The 22,251-nt window shown below is 34.9% G+C and overlaps 2 protein-coding genes across 2 annotated transcripts; one reads left to right on the top strand and one right to left on the bottom strand.

Annotated features, from left to right (window-relative positions):
* Window positions 1-1,877: 1,877 nt before the first annotated feature.
* Window positions 1,878-3,664, top strand: LOC140750390 (uncharacterized). The gene is made up of 3 exons (XM_073083880.1): window positions 1,878-1,967; window positions 2,317-2,491; window positions 3,033-3,664. Exons 1-3 carry the CDS (start codon window positions 1,950-1,952, stop codon window positions 3,218-3,220), a joined length of 381 nt encoding a protein of 126 aa, XP_072939981.1. The 5' UTR covers window positions 1,878-1,949; the 3' UTR covers window positions 3,221-3,664.
* A 4,601-nt stretch (window positions 3,665-8,265) lies between these two features.
* On the bottom strand, window positions 8,266-21,602 carry LOC140750389 (lachesin). Its single transcript, XM_073083878.1, has 9 exons — window positions 21,487-21,602; window positions 16,181-16,388; window positions 15,682-15,837; window positions 14,082-14,210; window positions 13,235-13,372; window positions 12,800-12,949; window positions 10,817-10,894; window positions 9,249-9,320; window positions 8,266-8,836 (listed from the first exon to the last, which is right to left on the bottom strand). Exons 1-9 carry the CDS (start codon window positions 21,568-21,570, stop codon window positions 8,817-8,819), a joined length of 1,035 nt encoding a protein of 344 aa, XP_072939979.1. The 5' UTR covers window positions 21,571-21,602; the 3' UTR covers window positions 8,266-8,816.
* Between the last annotated feature and the right edge of the window lie 649 nt (window positions 21,603-22,251).

The following is a 22,251-nucleotide window of genomic DNA, read 5'->3' as shown; positions in this document are numbered from 1 at the left end:
GCAGCGAAAAAAACAGGTGCTCCTGTTTGAACATTTTTTCTTTTCTCGCCAATCTTGCCTATGCTAAGGGGGATCGGACCCCTGACCTTCCTTCTTCCGCACTATAAACGCCTATCTAATAAACCCAAATGGAGTTAAAGTTCTAACTTCTAACTGTAGTCAGCGACAAATCAAAGTGTGCATCAATCACTTTTCAAATAACATAGCAGTGCCTAACAGTGCTTTGCTTTTGGATAGAAATAACAATCAATTACGAAGGGTCCAAATTTAAACCTTTTTTTTATATTTAGCCCTTATTTAAAATGAGAATTGCAGACCGTGGTCGCACAAAACAAGGGCCATACGTAAATTTTAATAATGTTACACAATTTTGTAAATTTTATAGGACTTCGGACCCTCTTCGTCCTTGTCTCATGTCAAAGTTGTGTGTAATAAATCTTCTTGTTTATTATTATTTTATGTAATCAAGTAGCAATGACAGGTAGTCACTGACCTTACTGGTTCAATGCCGCTGGACATCTATAACCAAGAGTAAATAGAATAACATAACCACACAATCCCGCCTTCGAATAGGCTACTTCTAGGCAAGTATGTTTTATTCAAGGCTGCATCTCATTTAACATCAGGTAACGTTGCAGCCAAACGCAAGCCTATAAGATAAAAAAAAACACATAATAATCTGAAGTATATTACAGTTGCGTTGCCTCCTCTGAAGTAAATTGGGCTTTACATAAGGTTCAAAGAGTAGGTACAGTGGAAAACTTGTCATGTTATAAGTACGTCCCATCTGCGGTATCCTAGTAGAAATAAGAGGGATACTACAAGCTGTGATAGCCTAGTGCTTAAGAAACTCGGCCTCTCGATTGAGGAGTCCGAGGTTAAAATCTCAGGCACGCACCTCTAGTTTTTCAAACTTATGTGCGTATTAGAAATTAATTATCACTTGCTAAACGGTGAAGGAAAACATCGTGAGGAAACAGGCATACCTGACAGATTTATTAAAAAATAATCTCAAAGGTATGTGAAGTCTACCAATACGCACTTGGCCAGCGCGGTGGACTATGGCCTAATCCTTCTCATTGTGAGAGAAGACCAGTGCCCAGAAGTGGGACAGTAATGGGTTGTTGATGATTGATGATGTGTATACAGCTGTGCTTACATATTTAGTACGCGTTGGACTCCCACCAAATTCGATGAGAGAACTTTTACTCGGTAATATGGGACTTTAACCCTTAGACAGACAGTTGTCAAGAGTTAATTAATACAGTAATTACATATTGTGAATATCCCTTTGGGTCGTCAATAATTACAAAACAATTGGATAACAATAGGCGCTCAGTCGAATCAGATAAGTAATGTTCTAAATTAGTAGCATTACCATGAGTTGGCATAGAAACGCCACTATAGAAATGGTAAATAGAAAACTATTGTCATTTTGCTAGTGAATAACATAACTACTATCGTTACGGTATTTCTTGACAACGTCTGTCAAATTAATGACTCATGGGACCGAATTTGTATGGCAATAGATCATAATGACATTCGCTAGCGATTTGATTTCGATAGGTTTTTTACGTATCGAGTTACGTCACTACGGATTTTAGTTCTACGGGTAACCACCAGAGGCGTTGTACAATTTTTCATACATTTATTTTACGCAGTCGCTAGCGAGTAATACTTTTGTAAACTCATGGTAGTCCTATAGTTATGCCGAAGTTATAACTACCGTGGGTCCGTGTATTGTTGTTTACAACAAACCCTTATCTTATTTTGGTGTCAATGTTTTGTAAACGCTGTTATCAATATAAGTTAGTTTTAAGTAATTCCGTACTATGGACCACAGAGAGCTTATTTTAGTCCGTCATTTGTGACAGTTTCATTCAGCGGGTGCCCGTTACCACATTCAAATAGTAAATGTGTTCTCGCCAGCTATAATTAAATTATTCAAAATGGAATTTAAATATTATGTACGTTTATTTTTTTTTATTAATTTTTAGCATGTTTGTGGTGGTTTTAATATTTTTTAAGTGTATGTGATAACTATTGTTAAGTTGAAGTGAAACTTTTAAGCGCATTTTTGTGATTTGCTTAGAAAAAATCGTTTATGTTTTGTTTCTATAATTATTGTGTGTACATATTTTTTAAAATGAAAAATACCTTTGAGCCAGAATCTCAATTATGTAAAAGGCGATTAAAAGAATGTTCATATTGCAATTCTGTTGTATATAATTTTAATGTTATTTAATAATAAACTTAGTAATATATATTTTTTACAGTTAAGTGATGTGATTTTGACCATACCTTTTCTGTTCTTAGGTCTACGTTATTTTAATACTTACCAAAAGCTACACTTTCGCATATGCTGAGAACACAGAAATCTTCCGAATGACTGACAGAGTTTTCACTTGTAGCAAATGGTTGTCATCAATTATTGATAATTTCTGCAATAATGTTTACAAGATAGTTAAGAGAGATACATCGGTTATGATGGGTAAGTTCATCAACTTCTAACTTTAAATTTCTCAACTTCTCTGTTATTCTTAGACATCTTATTTTAGCCACGGGGCAAAAAGAGGGATGTTATAAGTTAAATGTTTGTATTTCCCTGTGTCATCGTAGATCTTAGATGAATGGACTGAATTTGGCTTAGGTTTTTTTATTTCAAAAACCACTAAAGTGAGAGTGTTGTTAATTTAAATTTCATTTAACATAAATTTCTTTTACACTCCGTAAAAGAGAAAAATACAAATGGATTAGGAAACACTTTTGTCCTAATCGGTTATAAAATGTAGGTCAAGTTCATATATAAAGCCAAACAAGATTCCAAGCTACCAAAAAAAACAGAGTTACTGCATTCCTTCTAATAAAATTTTTGCTTATATCCGTACGACAAATTTTATAGAAACTTTATTACGATTTTTAATAGAAGGACTATAAACATAAGTATCCAAAAGATTAAAAGTAAAAAAATGTTCGTTAAAAAAACATTAGTTTGGCACATTTCTAGTTTAACATACATATTCGTGTTACAGATAAGCTAACACCCAAAGATCTCAAGCGAAATCGAACTAAGCGCTCAGTAACAGAGGAGCGGTGGCGACGCGTGCGCAGGCAGGTGGCGAGCGAGTGTTGCGAGCGGCCCTGCACCGTCGGCAACATCATCATGTACTGTCCCGACGACGCGAAGCTACTACAAGAGAACCCAGGCATCTTCGACTAGTCCAATTTATATAAAGAAAATTCCATTTATTGAATTCAAAACTGCAAAATTGCTGCAGAAAGTGCAAGTGACTGCAATCCGTCCAGTGCCGACGTTCGCAATGAATTAATAGACAAATTTTGTTAGATTTGTTGCGATTTTGTTCGAGATGAGTTGAAACGGGCATCCTCAGATTGGAAATTTGATTCGTCGGAGACTGCAACGGTAGTTAGTTCTATTAAAAGTATTATTATTTATAAAGATGAAGAAATAAGATAAACGAATGCGGCAGAAACCCTTGATATAATTGTTTGAAGTAGTATTTGATGCCAGGAGGACTGCAAAAGGGAATTTTTGCTGTTACTGTACAACGTAATTTAAATAAATAATTATGTGTTACTGTTTTACCTTTTCTTTTCTATAGTTACCATGGAAAGGTAATTTATATGTTCATATAGGAACAAGTTTGAGTAATTAACTAATTACAAATAATACATATAACAAAATACAAACTTCAACTTACTTGTCGTGTTTTTCTTTGGATTTCACATTTTTCTCTTCATATTGATCTTATTATCTTGATTATCTTGATTTTTATTTTGGCACAGACACAAATAACACAAACGAATTACTAATTAGAATACACATAGACAAACAAGAATACATCAATCATCAATCCTTATCTACCTACTGTAATTATAATGCATTGCGGGTGGATTCTATAAATACATTTGGAGCCTTCCTACAATAGTCAAAAGTATAGTTCGCGCCAAACTGCCAGTCCGCTCTGAAGTTGTTGCGAGCAGGTGGAGTCATACAATTTACTATGGCAACGCGATTCACATCAATATTCAGAGCGGACTAGCAGTTTTACGCGGACTATACGTGAGCTACGTAAAAAGAGAAGATTAAATATATGTATGTATTGTACTTACAAATGGGTGTCTGATGTCATCATCGTTTCAACCCATTATTGTTCCACTGGCAGGGAACGAGCAGTGTTGGGTTGGGTCTAGGCCATAGTCCATGGCGCTGGCTAAGTGCGAATTGTTAGAATTCATGCACCTCGGAGAAAAAAGTTCGTTCGTTAAAGAACTTAAAGGCGTGTATCAAAATGCTTCACGACGTCTTACTTCATCGCTGTAGCAAGTGATAATTCATTCCTAATAAGCACATACATACTTTTAAAAATCAGGGGTGTGCGCTTTGTATTTGATGCTTTGTATTCCTTAGCGTATATTTGTCTTTCTTGATTGAGATGCCTAGTTCCAACTATTATCAATCAAATGCTATCAATGTATATCGCCTTTTTATGGTGAATATCACCCTCAAGAAGCAATGATAATCACTAGGGGTTAAGACACTCGGCTTCTTGATCGAAGGGTCCGAGATTCCTCTGATTTTTCAAAGTTACGTGCGTATTAAAAATTAATGTTCACTTGCTCAAATGGTGAAGGAAAACATCGTGAGGAATCCTGCATACCTGATAAATTAAAAAGTTTTCAAAGGTATGTGAAGTCGACCAATACGCACTTGGCCAGCGCGGTGACTATGGGCTAATCCTTCTTAATCAGAAAAAAGACCCGTGTTCAGCAGTGCTATAGAAGTGGATTGATGATGATTATGATGATCGTCTTCAAATATAGCAATAAGACTCTGAAGGAGTTTGAACGGTGGTACGAATAGTATGGGTCCACGGGGGGACGTAACACCATTTTTCTAGAATTCAGCAGTTTTACGATTCGGTGATAGGTTCTGAATGCTGGCTAACTTTATTAAGACGACTATCTCAGTCTAAAAATTATATTATTTTATTTTCGTTTCTGTGTACTATCCTCAAAATTAGAATCATAGTCTGTGGTTATCGTAGAATTTGATGTTAATAAATTTTAGGAGTAGGTAAAATTGTGTTTTCAGAACGTGTATCTAAGTTTTTTAAATATAATGAATTTAAAAAAGCAATGCTTATCACGGGAATCAAATCAAAAAATCAATTAACGAAATTAAATTAGCATGAAATTATATGCATAAGATGTAATTTAGACAAATTTGTTTTGGTTTTACTAAATCCATCATACGGAGCGATTATTGCTAAATAATAAAAATATAAAGGAATGTCTGTTTAGTGTTTATATTTCAAATATACAGGGTGAATTTTTCGAATGAGCCTTCAGGGCCAAATCCGAAACCTATAAGGATTATCAAAAATGCTGAAAGGAGTTACGAGGCCGAATTTGATAAAAACTAAAACTGCATCATTATATTTTTAAAAATCTATTTAGCCGGGGATCGAAGGATTTATTTTGGCGAAAAAACACAGTATTATTCCACCGTCGGATAGTGTTGCTTATAAGAATCCAATTCCGGAAAGTAATAATAAATGACAAACTAAAGGAAACATCTCATTTTTTAAAAAATACGTTTTTTTTTATTTTACACTGGGAGCTAAGTTTCCGCCATTTGTTTATTTAAACATTTCGCATATTAACAATTAAGTTAACTATACATTTAATGATCAAACCGTGTGGGCACAAGTAGCGCGTAAGTAAAATCGCTCGCTAATGGAATATGCGCATATTCTTTAGAGTATATATACATGAATTTAAGTGAAATGATGTGAAATGTACGTACATTGTCACATCGTGTCTTGATTAGGTATTTTAGTAATTAAGTTAGTTTTAATATTTCTTTGGATTGAAGTAACGGTAAGTTCAAGGAATATTTTTTTATTTAATTATAAGAAATTTGTTTTATAGAAGGTACAGTCAACCAGTTTAAAACGTGAAGAATAATGTGATAACATGGATACCATGTTCGGCGTTGAATTAAAGTTATAATAATAAATAATAATAGTCGAATACCTGAAATTGGCACGTTTTTATTGTTTTCTCGTCTTTCAGAATTTCTTGATAAACTTCGTAACTTTTAATTTTTTTTTCAGTTGTAACCGAAAAACTAAAGTTCTTTACAGGATTTTTATACAAGTGTAAGTTACAATATTTTGTTTGTTTTATTTCCAGTGGAGCGGCCGCAATGAAAATTTTCCTCGTTTTATCATGTATTTTCATAATGATAACCGCCCAGGATTTAAAGATGGACACACCGATACAACTTTGCGGATCAGACTTGGCCGATCAGTGGGCCCGTATATGTTTACGACGAAGGTTTTACGACGGGAAGAACCTACCCAGTTAGTATAAAGAAAATAGTAATTTATTGAAAATTTTTTCGACTCGTGCGTTTTATTCCGTCCGGCTCTGGCGTCACCACCGCCAATTTTTTTTGCCTATTAACAGCAGTGTTAAGCGCTTCTGTGTTCTGGTTTGAAGGGTGTAGTAATGGAGACACACTTTTCCGAGGCATTCCAGCTTAGTTCTCAGGGGTAGGCGAATCTCAGGTAGGAATCCTATCTTATCTGGGGTTGATGGCAATTGGCAATCATGGGCGGCAGTACCCAGTATTTATATAGATAAAAAACTTTCAGGAATTTCAGGAAGAGGTATTGAGCAATGGGATGAGGACGGGCTGTGGCGTGGCAGACGAAGAGTTCTCACTGCACACTGGGTACGAAATAAACGTCAAGGCTTGGCTACTGAATGTTGTCTTAATTCCTTATGTACTGTGGAAGTAATAAGGGAGTACTGTGATAGTGCCTAATTATTATTTTTAGGTAAACTTACTATTATGTATATGTATTTCGCCTTTTTAGAACTTGTATGAAAAAATGCAGAGCCGTATTCTCATGTTATTAGTCTGTTGGATTTTCTCTTTTTGTTTTGAGATACCGCTGTCTTACCCAAAAACGTTAAAAAAATACAAACCAATATTTCTATTGTTTTTACTGTTTTGTTTGCGTTTGACTCCCAGACACTTTGACACTTATGTGTAAAAAAATATTATATAATTAAATTAAATTAGCATTAAATTACGTTTACATAGTTTTGTTTATGTTTTGATGCATTTAATTGACACCTTTTATTATATAATTATTATCCTTAGTTGCACCTATGTTGGTCACAGTCATTATAAGACTAAAAGTATAACTTTGTCGACTAGTCTTCAATAATCTCCAAAGTTTTTATTTTCTGTACCATCATGGTTACCTATGGATAAAATTGATTTTCATATTCCATTTATATAAGTTGTTCGTTGTGACAGCGGTCCGAAAATGCCACTAATAGGTATCTTATCCATTTCTTGATTTCTAAGGTTACACATATACTAGTTACTGACGCATTTTTATGTTGAGGACTAAGTCAGAACACGTTACTATATAATCTATCTACTACAACCTGATAACTTAAACATAGTGATGCGAACACAGCTGTAACTCCTAGTCAGAAATTCGCGTGAATGGCGTCCTCGAAATTGAGCCAAACGGGTCTTTATAAAATGAAAGTAGATTTCTATGAGAATACCGAACGGTTTTATTCAACGCGTTGAAAACTATTGAATTGCCAGCGCGGTCTAAACAATGCAATATCGGTAGCGTATACGGCCGACGGACGCAAAATATATGTCCGTCCCTATTGAATGTACCGCCGAATATGTATGGGCCTTTACTGAATGCAGTATAGGAGCTATTGTAAATAAAGTGTTTTATGGAATCACTTCGATAGTTAAATTTAAATATTTGTAATAATATCTGTAAACGTTCTTCATTCCTGATATATTTGGTATAGAGTGTATCTAATTTATTAATTATATTTTATTTACGTAGTTTAAGTTTTACTAAATCGGTGATTGTGATGTTAAGTGTGTTTTGGTTAGGTTTGGTTGGGATGTTTCGGAAAAATAAAACCATTATAGATATTTATTTACAATTTCTATATTTGTGTTTTATCTACATGTACATTAGTAGTACATTTACGTCTTATTTTAGAAACAGAAATAATTATATATTAATAACACCAAAAAATTAAAATTGATTTAAGTATTTCAAAATAAATTTAAAGAAGACACCAGAATAAAGCATATTGTGTTTGACTGTATAAAATAAGTATAAGTATCAAACATATCTTAGAGCGAAAGCTATCAGTTAGCGAGAGTGTGCTAATACAGAATTATTTTGCACAGTATCACGAGGTTCTGAGTGCAGTCTATTCTTGTTACATTGATCATAATTGCTAGAAAATGTTCACCTCTTTATTCGTATTTGTACGAGCATGCTAAGGAGGACTTCTTAGTTCTTATCAAAAGTATGTAACACTTTAGGGAAAGGGGTGTTAAATTGTTCATTCACTTATTTTTGATGATATGGGTACTGGATGGTAATTATGTAACCAATATTTATTTATTACTTCAGATGTTTTTTGCAAAAATCAGTAAATTTTAATTCCGTTGTTTACGAAAGCATAGGGGCAAGAGGTAGAGCTTGACTTTTTGTCATTGACAAGGAGTTGGTGATTAAAAATTAAATTCTGCTTACGTAATACTTGAATCACCCTCTATTCAAGATAGGAACAATATTATCTATTGTTTTTGAGGATTGCCTAATACTTTGTCCACATCAGTGTTGCAAAGTTAGCGAAGTCAAGAGATATGCGAAAATATTGATAGACAGGGAAAGTCTTGCTCCCGTGGACCACATCGCCCAGTTCTCTGGGCGATCCTCCGGTCACGAACTAGTGACAATATCTGAAAACATAAAACATGAATATCTGTAAAAAACGTGGCGCTTAGTGTAACAATTACCATAATGTCATATACCTAAGAGTCATATTTACACGGAAAAAAGTTAAAGAGCGTTATTTTACTCTTACTTTTATAAAGAGTGTCCGTTTTTACTCCCTTTAAAGTTTTTTGGTAAAAGTCCGATATGAACCAATTCAGTAGTTTTTAATATTAACCCGTTTACAGAAAAGCTATAGCTAGTCGCCAAAGAACTAATACATGCATAAAGTGTTTTGTTAATAATAATTAACCTGATTATAAGAAAAGTCAAATTCTTTAATGAAAGTTTTTGAATACAAATAGTTTTGCAAAATAATTTGAATAATACAAAAATGAACTACTACTCACAGTTAATATAATAAGAGTTATACATTACCAGTATTCTGCATTTGATGTCGACTAAGTACAACGACGAAGTTATCGTCATCATCATACTTTTCGGTAGAGTCTACAAATAAAGAAGGTAACATATGAATCACACATCATTCTATGATTTTTATGCACATTATAAAATAGTTTTGAAGTCTACAAACACACATTTGGCCGGCACGAGGGACTATGGCCTAAAATTCCTATCATTCTGAGTGGAGACCGACAATGGGGCAGAAATGGTTTGATGACGACACAAACAGCAGAGTACACCCATCAATATATCAACAGTAATTTGGTTTGGGCCGCAGTGGCCACTTACCATCAAGTAGACTGTATGTTCGTTTGATTTTTTCACAATAAATGTATAAGTTCACTACCAATGTGTGACGTATACTGTGTGCGTGTGTACAACTTATTATATGTGAACACATATGGGGTTCCTAGTAATGTCTGGGCGTCGATTCTTTGGACGCGCCTTTTATATTCAACTTTTTTATTTTTAGTATTTATTGTTATAGCGGTTAACGTTATGTAAAAAAAAAAATAAAATAAAATTCATTGTAAAAAATTCAAGTGGATTTATATTACGGTACACAAGGTAGAGCCCTGTGACAGACGGACAGACGGACAGATAGCGGACGTTTAGTAATAGGGTTCCGTTTTGACCCTTTAGGTACGGAACCCTAAAAAGACAAATAAAAGTTATCTCATTGCTTATAATACATACCGTAACAATAAGCCGCTTATTACACAACATTAGCATTAGCCCCATATTCCAACTTTGCCCAAATAATAATTCTCCTGGTAATGCCGGGGGCTTCCGTTTTATTTACTTTGTAGGTTAACAAGAAAGGTGTTTGGACAGCTACTTAATTGGCCCAACTAACCGAATAATTATTTAAGCGATAAATATTTTGGTATTGTTTGGATAAATAAATATTTAGTTTAGCTAAACTCAAAATGTTGGTACAACTATTCGAGTTGGGTTTAAGTTCTTTTCTACATCGTTCTTTATTTACTTGGTAGCGAAAAAATATATTGAGTGTTTTATATTTGAAAAATGTAACAACGGTGTGTAATTTAAATAAATGTTTCTATTTTAAATAGAAGTTGTCTTTTATTATACTTTAAAAATAAAGATGTCTCTTTCGGTAATTGAAGTTCATTAGTTTCAGCAGAATTACCATGTTTACTGTTACAACAACGAAATAAGCTAATTGACTCCATTAGAACTTGGGTTATGACTGTTCACCTTATATGCGTAATGTGATAGAGTTCTGACCTATGTTTGTTTTTCGTATCCAAGTAAACTTGCTCTATACTTTAAATTCTCTCAACTCCGACTCTTCTTTACTTATCTATAAAGTGAGTTATTTTTTTATAATAATATGGAGTAGCAGACGAGCATGCAGTCCACCTAATGGTAAGTGGCTACTGCCGCCCATGGACATCTGTAATCGACTCCAGATAGGATTAGATATTCGTACCGGAGGTCGGTCACAGATGAGCCGCTACCCCTGCGGACTAAGCTGGAACACCTCGGAAAAGTATGTCTAAGTAGGCAGTACTTACAAGAGTGATAAGATGTAGACGTTTCCTCTAGGCCATGAGTCATAAGTGTTGTGGTTGTTACTGTCGTTGCTGCTAGTGCTAAAATATTTAAAAAATATATTTATTTTCACTACAGCAAGTTTTATGTAAAATTTGCAAGTAAAGTAAGTAGTAAACGTATTCCATTATATTATTTCAATAAATGTTGACGAGAATTAAAAATGGGATTTCAAAGTATAATAAAATAATTAAAGTTTAATAACTCAAAACCACGCTAAAATCGCACAAGGACAATCGTTAATCCTGATTCCGGACTATCCTGATGAGGAAAATGGAATAAAATTATTAAAATTGTGTACTGTCACCGGTTCTTGATAATTGTTCAAAATTTTAAATCAATCGACCCGATCAAAGTGGGTAAAAATCGAGTTCAAGATCCCATTACATACATACATACAAGTCAAGCTAATAAAAGCGTGGTATTATAAATCATTTTGTATGATTCATGATCATATAGTAAAGAGAATAAGCAACAAATAAATAGAAATAACGCTATTTTGAATTTCAATTTAATGGAATTTATTGGAAGGAAAAATGGATTACAAGATAATCATACAAGCTTTTTGCTTTACTTAGTCTTAAACTCCAAACTTAGGTTTTTAATTATCTTATCTACATAGTTAACTAATTAATTTGTTGCTTCGTTGATCTAACGTTAATTAGATAACTAGTTAGTCCGCTCTAGTTCGCCGATTATAATTATTAATTACGAGTACGTAGGTAGTTTATATAGTAAATAGTTCATAATTTAACAGACCTAAAATTATAAATTCTTATATTTTTGTTGGTATATTTGTATCTGTACTGTTGTTTAAACTAATATAAAATATGTGTTTAACTTTTGTACTGAATAAAAAAAGTGATTTTGAGTAATAGAAATCTTTATCAGGATCTGTAACTTTATTTTGTCAATTAGAAAATATAATATCTGTCAGGTGTCTTCCACCATCGTTGACACAAAATTCCGCTTGATTTTCCACGACTTTCCTTAAGATTTCCGCCGATAACACTTCGCGTTCCAGTCGAATATTCTCCTTAAGAGCTGCGATTGACCCGTGACTTCAAGTAGTCCCAAAGAAAGAAGTCTGGGATGGTTAAATCTGACGAATTTGCTGGCCATGCCAAATTTCCACAACGGGAGAATACGCGACCAGGAAACGTTTCAAAGGAAAGTCGTGGAAAATATGATAAAACGGGCGCAAATTTGTACCAACGCTGGTGGAGGACACTTGACAGATATAATATTTTCTAATTAGCAAAAGTAAAAGTTATAGGCCCTGGTAAAAAATTATATTACTCAAAATCACTTTTTTTTATTCAGTACAAAAGTTATTCAAAAACAAAATAGGGTGATTAATTTTGCACCACCCTGTACATGACATTTCGCTTCGTACAATACACAATAAAAATATTCCAAATTGAAAATTGAGTCTGACTTATGCCGTCTGCATTAGAAATCAGCTAAATTTTAGTTAGAAACTTTAAAATATTTTAACTTCAGTTTTTGAAAAAGCCTTTCAGTTTGGCATAATTTGTTTATGAAATTAGTACCTATTAGAAAACAACCTGCCCACCGCACGTCTTTCTTTCGCTAAACTGACAGTTTCTAATTAAAGTTTGCGTCTAAATTACTGCTAGAATTAATTTGGAATCATAGGTACTATATTAATCAGTACAAGAAAGGTATTTTCAACATAATTTCGATATTGAACTATGCTCAATACTTATTTTAGAAATACACTTATAAATATTCTATGTATTTCCTATAACTTTAAAAGATCCAAAGTAAAAATATAATTACCTTTACTTAAAAATAAATGTCAGTAAAACATATAAAATGGAAAAATGCTTTACCATTGACTACATTACTTCTTCGTTCAATAATGTAATTAACGTAGGAAATAATTAAAATTACATTTATTTTTAATATGCTTAAAAACTTACTGTACAGCGTGACGTCATCGCGTGCTACGCCGAGGGAATTCTCTACGTGACATTTGTATGACCCAATATCGTCTCTAGATACGTTGTTTATTCTGAGGGTCGCACTGTGCTTGTATCCACTGCTTTTTATGCTCGCCTGGTACTTTGATCCTGTTAAAAGTGATAAGAAATTAAAGATAACACTACTTTTTTAATATTTTAAAATTCCAAAGAAAAGCCATTCGTTGTCGTTAGCATTATCTGCTTATTAAAATAGTAATTATAATTAACTAAACACATCATCTCCGAAGCTTTTTTAAAGCAGAAATATGTGCTGCGGTAGTAATGCTCTAGTCATAAAGATAATTAAATATTTTCACCATTACTTTCCTTATAGTAGGAACCTATTGATGATAAAATGTATATCACAATATCATTATTATTCACAAAAAATACCGTTATATATTCTGTTCCCGTAAACATGTGTCCAGATGACGACAGGCGCGGGGTTGGCTTCAATATTACATTCCAGCACTACTGACTCTGCTAAGTAACCTCCTATCATTTTTTGCGCAGCCATTGTAGTTGGTTTACCTAATAAATTATAGAAAATATAACATGTAAAAGACAGAATAATCGCGTAATTATGTTACGCACGACACAAGGTTCTTTGTGGGTATATGAATATACATTATTTTAATACGTATTTTACACGATAACTTTAATTAGAAACATCAAACAAAATAACATGACAAATAAAATAAGCCCTCAGTGTCTGCTTACACGTAATCATAACCAATATCTACAGCACACAGAGGCGACAAAATGTTGCCAAGTGTTTACGTTGTTAGTGCGTTTAGATCAACAATAACATGAATTGGTTAGGGAGTAGTCGGCATTTCATGCACAGTGTCGTTTGTGTGAGGGTCAGTATCGTCCACTGTGTCACCTTGGGCCGCGAAATATGATTCGTGTGAACAAAACTATACATACTCGTGCTGAGCGACCACACAGTCGCGTTGTGTTTACTTGTGAATAGACACTAAGTCAAAACTTTTACACATATAGCAATCATACTTAGATTTTTTTGCTACTCGTACCTATGTAACTATTGTACGATACAAAAAGTATTATTATTATTTTTGCTTTGGGCTACGTAAATTAAGAAAAAGTTGAACAAGTATAATAATATATGAAACACGAATGAAGAGATAGGTAAATTTTATATGAGTCGTCAATTTTTTTAAATAATACACACCTTAAAAGTAGTATATTTTATTATTTTAGTATACTAAGTACATACATAATACATGTAACAAGATCCGCTTGCTCACGGAAGGCGGGACGCCGTTAGTCGCAATACATAGAAATGCACCGTTCATGTCCCGGTTTACAGCTGCAACGATGAACCACTCCCCACTCCATTTGTTTACTGAAATTTTACACTTTTAAATGTTACGTGTTAATATCGCTAAGCTCGTGTAAGTAAACGTGATGACAAATTTTATGTGCTACGATCTATCTAGGTCTAGAAGCTGCTTGAAAAAGCGTGCTGGGAGCGGAGGAAGCGGGCAGCGAATTTTGAAGGGCGGCAAAGATTTATTTTTGTTTAGGACGTTGTAATTCCATATTTGGTTCTTCGCGATACGTTAAATGGCCTATAAAATTATAAACAGGAGGACCTTTTTTTAGCCAACCTGCTGGTAGCAGAACCTCCGGGTAGCGCGAACCGACGCATGCCACAACAAAGGTTTGCTTTCACCCAAAAGTAATTAGTAACTATCCAATCGAAATACAGTCAAATTAAATTACAGTCAAATAGGAGCGGCAAGTTCTCGAAACTTCAGACCAAAAAGGAATCTTAATGTTGAATGCAGGTGATAGGTTTGGATAGATTTGATTATTTATAAAAAATGCACCTACGCATTTTCAATTCTCTAGCTGTTTTGTGCGTATAGCTACCGACCATACACGATATCTTTATATATATATTTCTTATGTGCGTGTGTATGTCACTGAACTCCTCCTAAACGACTGGACTGATTTTGATGAAATTTGTTGTGTATGTTCAAGGGGACTTGAGAATGGTTTAAATTCCCAATTTAGTCCGTGGGAAAAGGTTTTTTTAATTAATTTTTAAATCGTAAGTAGTTATAGAATCGGAAACTATGCATTTGATCAAGTGATGATCTTTAGCAAAGTTGTTGTCCAAGAGCCCACGAGGGTTTGGGAGTTGGTAAGACCAATTTTCGACAGATGGCACCACTGTCATTCCAATGCAGGTACAAATTTTCCGTTTTACGTATGTCATATTATTTCTTTAAAATGCGGGCGAAGCCGCGGGCACCACTAGTATTTTATATATGCCTAGCAAAACTTACGAAAGATCGATATTTTACAGTTTCTAGAAATTGTCAAATTTCGATCTTAGGCAGACAACATTTGGATAGATTGAATATAAATAACGGACGATAATTATACATAATATATTTTATGGCTTTAATTTTCTAGAGGCAAGCAATTTAACATTACAAAAACAATCATGTCGCAATCTACTCGTTATACAGGTTGTAAAATGTTAAACGTAGAATTGCAGTCGTAATTACCAAAGCTATTATATATTTCATATATTAAAATAAGGTGGAGGAATCGTACATTGCACATTCTACATTACATTCTAGTCTTGACAATGGAAGCATTCCACCTTTAAGTACAATACGCGAGGAACTAGTATATTTTGTTTTAAAATCGTAGCGTATGGCATAATAGTTTTATTGTGTTTTGGACTAAGAATTTCTTACGTTGCAAATTTTAAGAGGCTTAGCAACAACCATACGAAACACAATACACAATATATTGACAGTACACAATGACTTTAATTAATAATCAAGATTCAGGTATACCCAGTTGCCCTCTAATCCTCATCGGCGAAGAGTCTTCCCTCCTCCAAGTGATGGTGGGTTGAGGGGTTCCAGAGGCAGCGCAGTGCAGCGTCACGTTATCTCCCTCATGTACTATTACTTCCCCACTGCTTCCCGTGTCTACTATATCTGGAGGAACTGATGTAAAAAGCAAAGATTATTTAAAATATCCATGCAGGCTTCCTCAAGATGTTTTTCTTTACCGTTTAAGCAAGTGATAATATTTTTTTAATTTGAAGATTAAGTGGTACATGTTTGGAGTTTGAACCTCGGACTTGATTGAGACACTGATTTTCTAACCACTAGGCTATCATTGCTGAGATAACAGTATCCACAGGTATTTTACGCTGATAATTTGTATCGTATTACTCATAGATACTAATTAATGTATTCGTTTAAATACTTTATTTAATCAAAACTATGACCAAAGGAAAAACTTTATTACAAAAATTCGATAGTACAAAAATATCGATAAGCTTACCAAAAACTTGTAGATAGTGAGTTTGAGTGATCATAGGCTCAGTATTGATCTGACACATGTATTGGCCGGCATCTGTGGGTCTGACGTCTCGTAAAGCCAGCGACCATGTTTGAGGGTCCCCACGAACCACAGCCACTCGATGGTTCTTAGTGATGACGAGAGGACCAATCGTCAAGATGGTTTGAGTGTCCACACGTAACCATGCAACCTGCAATATATTCGACACTATGATTGAGGAAGAATATGTAACGATACTTAGGCCCGAATGGTCGCTATACCTTTTTTTTTCTCGAGGGGGAAACCTAAAAAGGTACCCGACGATGTGGGAGCGACGCCGCGTTATGTGGGATTTTTACCGCACTAAACCCCCCCCCCCCCCCCCTGTGGCCGTCCTCAACGCTTGTTGGAGAACTCCGGGATCTCCAACGGAACACAACCGGAGCCGTCCAAGCGCGATGCCCAACGGGCTCTACCCTGGGGGAGCAGTTTTCGCTCCTCCCACACCATGTAGTGTTTACGACGGTATGCGACCACAAATACCGCCGTCCTTCACGGGGTCGCTTGCTGGACGGTTCGAGCTCCCACTCTTGCCGTCCGCAACCCCGGAAGCCCTCTTTTAGTCGCCTCCTACGACAGGCAGGGGATAACGTAGCCCTATTCTAGTCCCGGAACTACAGGGACAATGGCCACTATACCTACCTGACATGTAAAAGTTTTGGCTTCAAACCCCGGTCAAACAGACTTCTAAATGATCTTATGGTGTCTATGGTCTGGGTGTGTATCTCCTACTTATTTCAGGCTACTATTTTGGCTGGGCTTTAAGGGCAAACTTAAAGCTATATTATAACGTTGTTAATATTGTTGTACCTACTCTTACTATGTTTTTATTTTCGTGTATTATACATCATTTCAGCGTTTTCTTTAAAACAATAAAATCAACTGTTATTTATAGATGTTATTGTTACTTCTATTTAAGTATGTATTGTCTTTGTTAAACGTAAATACGAACTACAAAGCATTACCAAATACCACTTAACAATCAATACAATTACTTTCAATTACGATTTACTCTCGTTTTATTGTTTAAAGCTGCTCATTGTATCGGAACTCTTATTCTTTGAAAGGTAATTGCCGAAGATATTATAAGTATGCCCGTGGATTCGATATCACAGAGTAAATAAGGGCGAAAACTATCTATCTATCTTTAATTAATTTATGTCTATAAGTTTCGTTAATCCTTTTCAATCTAATAGCTGGAAATGGGTCTCCTTTTAAAATTAAATGTTATCAACACTCTGACGATACAAATTGAGAGAATAACATTTAATTCATGTAGCTAGGAACAACATGCTCGTTATTCTATAAAGGAGTAAATGAAAATATTTACATTGCTTGTATTAAGCCCCTGTCCCTCAACTTGAGGCTTCTTAATATATTGGTAACATCAAAATAAATGTTGGGATAATCACGATATCGTCTAAGGGTACCATCCATTACCATAAGAGTACACCAGCGAGGTAGCTAAGCTATGGATATTTGTGAAATAGGCTACTCAGGCTAGGATTATTCATTTGATTTACATTTCATTTATTATTAGGGGTTCGCAGGATTTATTTTGCGATTATCTTCTAATAAGTTTCGAGTAGTTACAAAATGTCAAACACTTTCGATTTGGATGACACAAACAAATCATGACACCCACACCGATCATAGGCTTCGTGTATGCCTTAAGTATGCACACAGAGAAATATAATATTGGGTTAAAAATTACCTCTTCCTTAATTAATAATATGTAAATCCAACAGCTGCTGAAATATTAAAAGCCCAAAAGGTCCTAACAAAACTGAATTAACATAAGACCTTTTGGGAACAATGTAATCTTAGTCATCACTGTACTTTAGATAGATACTAAAATTAGTACATTACAAAACGAGGACGAAAAATTTTTTTCTGACAAGTGTGAGTTTGCAGGCCGAGCCGCAGGCGAGGACTGCAATCACACGAGTCAGAAAAACATTTTTCGTCCGCGTGTTGTATAAAATTTTATATTACGGGGTCGGAAATGGGGGTTTTGCGCACGCGAAGCGTGCGTAAAACGTCCATTTACGCACGCCGTGATATAAAATAATATTTCTAGGTAAAATAATCGCTTTCTACGGCAGTGAGAAAAGTTGTGAGAAGAACTGATTTTCAAGAAGGAGGCTGCTGAAAGGTAAACAGTCGAAACACAGGGCGTTATTAGAATTGACATTGTGGAAGATTACACTTGCGTACAGCGGTAATTAACATCTAGAGGAATACCGTGGGGTTTAGCCAACGAATGTAGCCGGTAAAAAAATATCGTGTCAAATTCGCCAATCTGCACTTGGTTAGAGCGATGGAATATGACTTAAATCTGTCTCACCCTAAGAGAAGCCCAGTGCCCATCCACAAAACCTAATTGAATTAAAGAACCCTTTGTGGTTCGACTCCGGCGGCACCACCGCCACACCTATTTCTGCCTAATAACAGCAGTGTTAGGCGCTGCTGTGTTCCGTTTTGAAGGGTGTGGTAATTACCCATAGACATATTTTACCGAGGCGTTACAGTTTAGTCCTCAGGGGTAGCGGCGCATCTGTGGTCGACCTCAGGTAGAAATGTTTAATTCTATCTGGGGTTGATTACAGATATCCATGGGCGGCAGTAGCCACTTACCATCAGATGGACTGCACGCTCGTCTGTTACTTCTATGTTATATAATTAAACCTAATAGGTTGACGACGATACACTCGATAATATTTACATTACTTTACTTAGATATTCCTTCCACGTGTTATCTACATAATTCACCCAGAGACTAAGTAAGCAATTTAAGAACATTTGCATAACTATTTATACTTAACCCGGTTCATAAATATACTAAACCGGTCCACGTCAACCGGGCGATTAAGCAATTACATCTCATGTCTATAATAGCTTTTATGTCATTACCAGACCCTGCCGCTTGGAGGAGTGGCATTAAACAGAGTAAAATAGAACCACCGTAATATTTCATGAGAGCATGTCCTAAATGGTGCAACTCCTTCGTAATTGCTCTTCGGAGGGACGGAGCCTGGTGCCGACGTTTTATCCTAATATTTACGGGTGTTTAGTTGAACTTTTGTGTTACGGATGTGAATTTAGGGGTTCATTGAATTAAAAATACGCATGCAGCTAACGAAATAAAAATACGCATGTATTCAACTTTGGTTAATTTACTCATTACACATGAATTTCTAGACGTGTCTTTTTTCCAAAAATGGGGTAATAGTTTCAGTATTTTATTCTGATTAGAGAGGTTTAATATAAATTGTATCTATTATAATAAAATTTTAATACGAAATACCTTTCTTCTAATTTCTTCTTGAACTTGGAGATACCGATTCAGTTGATAGAGTAAGCAACATTACCTTACCTACCTACCTACCGTATCGCGGGGGATACTTTTACACCCTGCTACGGTTGCTCTAAAAGCGCAGTGTAGCTTCTTCATGAAAGCTTGCTTGCTCATGCTTTTTCATGAAAAAAATGTCATGATTAAAAAATCGACTATGAAACTGGAGGAAGTACCTTTTTGGGCGGATATATTATTCTGATTCTATCAAACTATTACAATAAAACATTCTTATAAATAACATCATGTCTATCTTATTGTTGCAGAGAACGTTCATAAGCCCGAACATGCTTCGCTAGTCTTCATTGAATCTCAATATGAACAGGTCTTTACCTCTGAATGGAAAGACATTAGGGCAGGAAATGAATTATAGGTACTATTAGTCGTACTAATGGAGAACGTAAGTAGATGCCATCGCAGGCGCTACGTCAGAGACCGCTCCAGACCGCAGGTGGGATTCGCTACGAACGATTCGGTTCTTAATTAATCTTTTTCGGAAGAAATTGTTTTGTTTTGTATCGATGCGAAGGAGCATTAGATATCTATTGGGTAAAGAAATTTAAGGTTATAATAAGAAATGGAATAAATATAGAACTTCTACAAAAGAAATGAGAAGAGAATCTTCCTTATACAGACGATATGCACATGTAATTATGATTATCACAATGGAATTAATCAAAAGAAGCCTTATAGTTTAATTTTGTTGTTTTTTTTAGTTTTAAGTAGTAAATGAGAAAGCATGACAATTTCAAAAAGGACAGAAGTCTATTAAAGTTTCATTGCTAAGTCCTCAGTCCTAAGTCCTCAGTACTTAATTTCAAAAAATCATGTAATTATATATATGTCTTTATACCATTAAGTCACCATTAAGTTCATTATCTACCATTAAGTTCACAGCGTAGAGCCAGAAACATTTCGCTTACGCTAGAAATAGGGCTTCTGTATTCTAGATACACCTAGGTATTAGGTATAAGGCTACGTTCAGCTAAATGATAAAGCGATCTATCGGAAATTGAGTTATAGGTACAATTAATCTCGCTAATGAAAGCGGTGTCTTCGCAGTAGCTTCGTCAGGTAAGACGGTTTGAGACCGCAGGTGACGTATACTAATTAAGTCCTACTGAATAATCTCTGTCCAATAATAGATCGTAACTAAGGTGAAACAATGTTATTCATCTATACTAATATTATAAAGAGGTAAAGTTTGATTGTTTGTTTGTTTGTAAGGGGTAACCTTCGGAAATACTGAAACAATAATGTAAATTCTTCCACAATCAGAAAGCTACATTATTAAGGAGTGCTACAGGCTGTATAGGCATAATTAGATATATATATATATAGATATATATATATATATATATATATATATATATATATATATATATATATAGCCGCGAATGCTGCTATTATATTTTAGCATAAGAAATTTTCGTACGCGGAAAAATATTAAGAGATAGCAGTATCAGAGTAAATCCTAGCTTACTTAAAATATTACGTGTGGTATTTGCAAATATTTGCAAAACAGAAATTATATCTATGACTTTATTTCAATGTGTAATGAAACTCGAAAGGACTCAATGTATTTTTCTGTAATATTGGAGAAGCAAACGAGACTGCAGTTCACCTATGGTATGTGGCTACATGGACATGTTTAGACATGACATGGGACACGTTCAACTTCCTAAAAAAAAGCGTACCTAATACAGGAGGTGCTACCCCTGAAGACTAAATTGGAATGCTTCGGATAAGTATGCGTCTCTTACCACACCCTTAAAAAATATATGACATGAATATACAGATATATGAAATTTAATTAAAATAAATATGACAAAGTTTTCATATATCTCGTTAATGTAATGAAAAGTAAAGTAAAAATATGGAAGAGTGCACTTACTTTATAATTTTGCAGGTTTTCCACTTTGCACGTGAAAATGGCGTCTCGTCCCACGACCACAGTCACATTCGTTTCTGTGGCCATTAATTTTGGTTCATCTGCAAAAATACGAGTATTAAAATATTTTAGGGTTCCGTACGAAGAGCAAAAAAAAACCCTCTTGCGTTCGACCGCCCGTCTGTCAAAGCCAATTTGCCCCGGATCTACAGTGAACCAAATTAGTTGAAATTTGGTACTTTATGCCTTTTCGTGACCCAAAGACAACAGAATTTTGAATTAAGGGATGAATTTTTAAAACGATATTGGTATCGGCTGGTGGCAAGCGGTCACCGTCGCATGTATATCCAATGAACGTTTATTCGTTAAATTGAGTAATTCCGTGCGTCCGTGTGCTGCATGAAGATTTCTAGTTAATATTTTTTTGTTTTTGTATCTTAATAAAAATGTCATGGCGTTGTGTTCCTTACTTCCTACACGTTCATTTCTGAAATCGATCAATAAATTTTGTTAAAAACTAAATTCAACTCGAACAAGTAAGTACCTGCTTTTATAAGATACTTTAATATTTACTATTATGCACAGGACCGTATAGTGGTGATTTAATTCGCGAAACATGTCTTATTTTTTTATAATAACTAACGAGCATGCAGTCCACCTGATGGTAAGTGGCTGCTACCACCCATGGACATCTGTAATCAACCCCAGATACGATTAGTTTACTTCCTGAGGCCGGCCACAGATGCGCGGCTACCCCTGAGGACTAAG

The sequence above is a fragment of the Epargyreus clarus genome, unplaced genomic scaffold, assembly GCF_041222505.1.
Source record: "Epargyreus clarus isolate Ecla_fem2 unplaced genomic scaffold, WU_Ecla_fem_2.2 ptg000019l, whole genome shotgun sequence".
In the NCBI taxonomy this organism is placed as follows: domain Eukaryota; kingdom Metazoa; phylum Arthropoda; class Insecta; order Lepidoptera; family Hesperiidae; genus Epargyreus; species Epargyreus clarus.
Note: the sequence above shows the minus strand (reverse complement) of the source record. Positions and strands in the feature narration are given on the sequence as shown.

Coding starts and splice junctions, on each gene's coding strand:
- LOC140750389 (XM_073083878.1), bottom strand. CDS start 21,570: ATGGCCACAGAAACGAATGTGACTGTGGTCGTGGGACGAGACGCCATT. Junction 9,321..10,816: donor GTCTACATCTTATCACTCTT/GTAAGTACTGCC, acceptor CTTTATTTGTAG/ACTCTACCGAAAAGTATGAT. Junction 8,837..9,248: donor ACATCAAATGCAGAATACTG/GTAATGTATAAC, acceptor TTATGTTTTCAG/ATATTGTCACTAGTTCGTGA.
- LOC140750390 (XM_073083880.1), top strand. Junction 2,492..3,032: donor AGATACATCGGTTATGATGG/GTAAGTTCATCA, acceptor TTCGTGTTACAG/ATAAGCTAACACCCAAAGAT.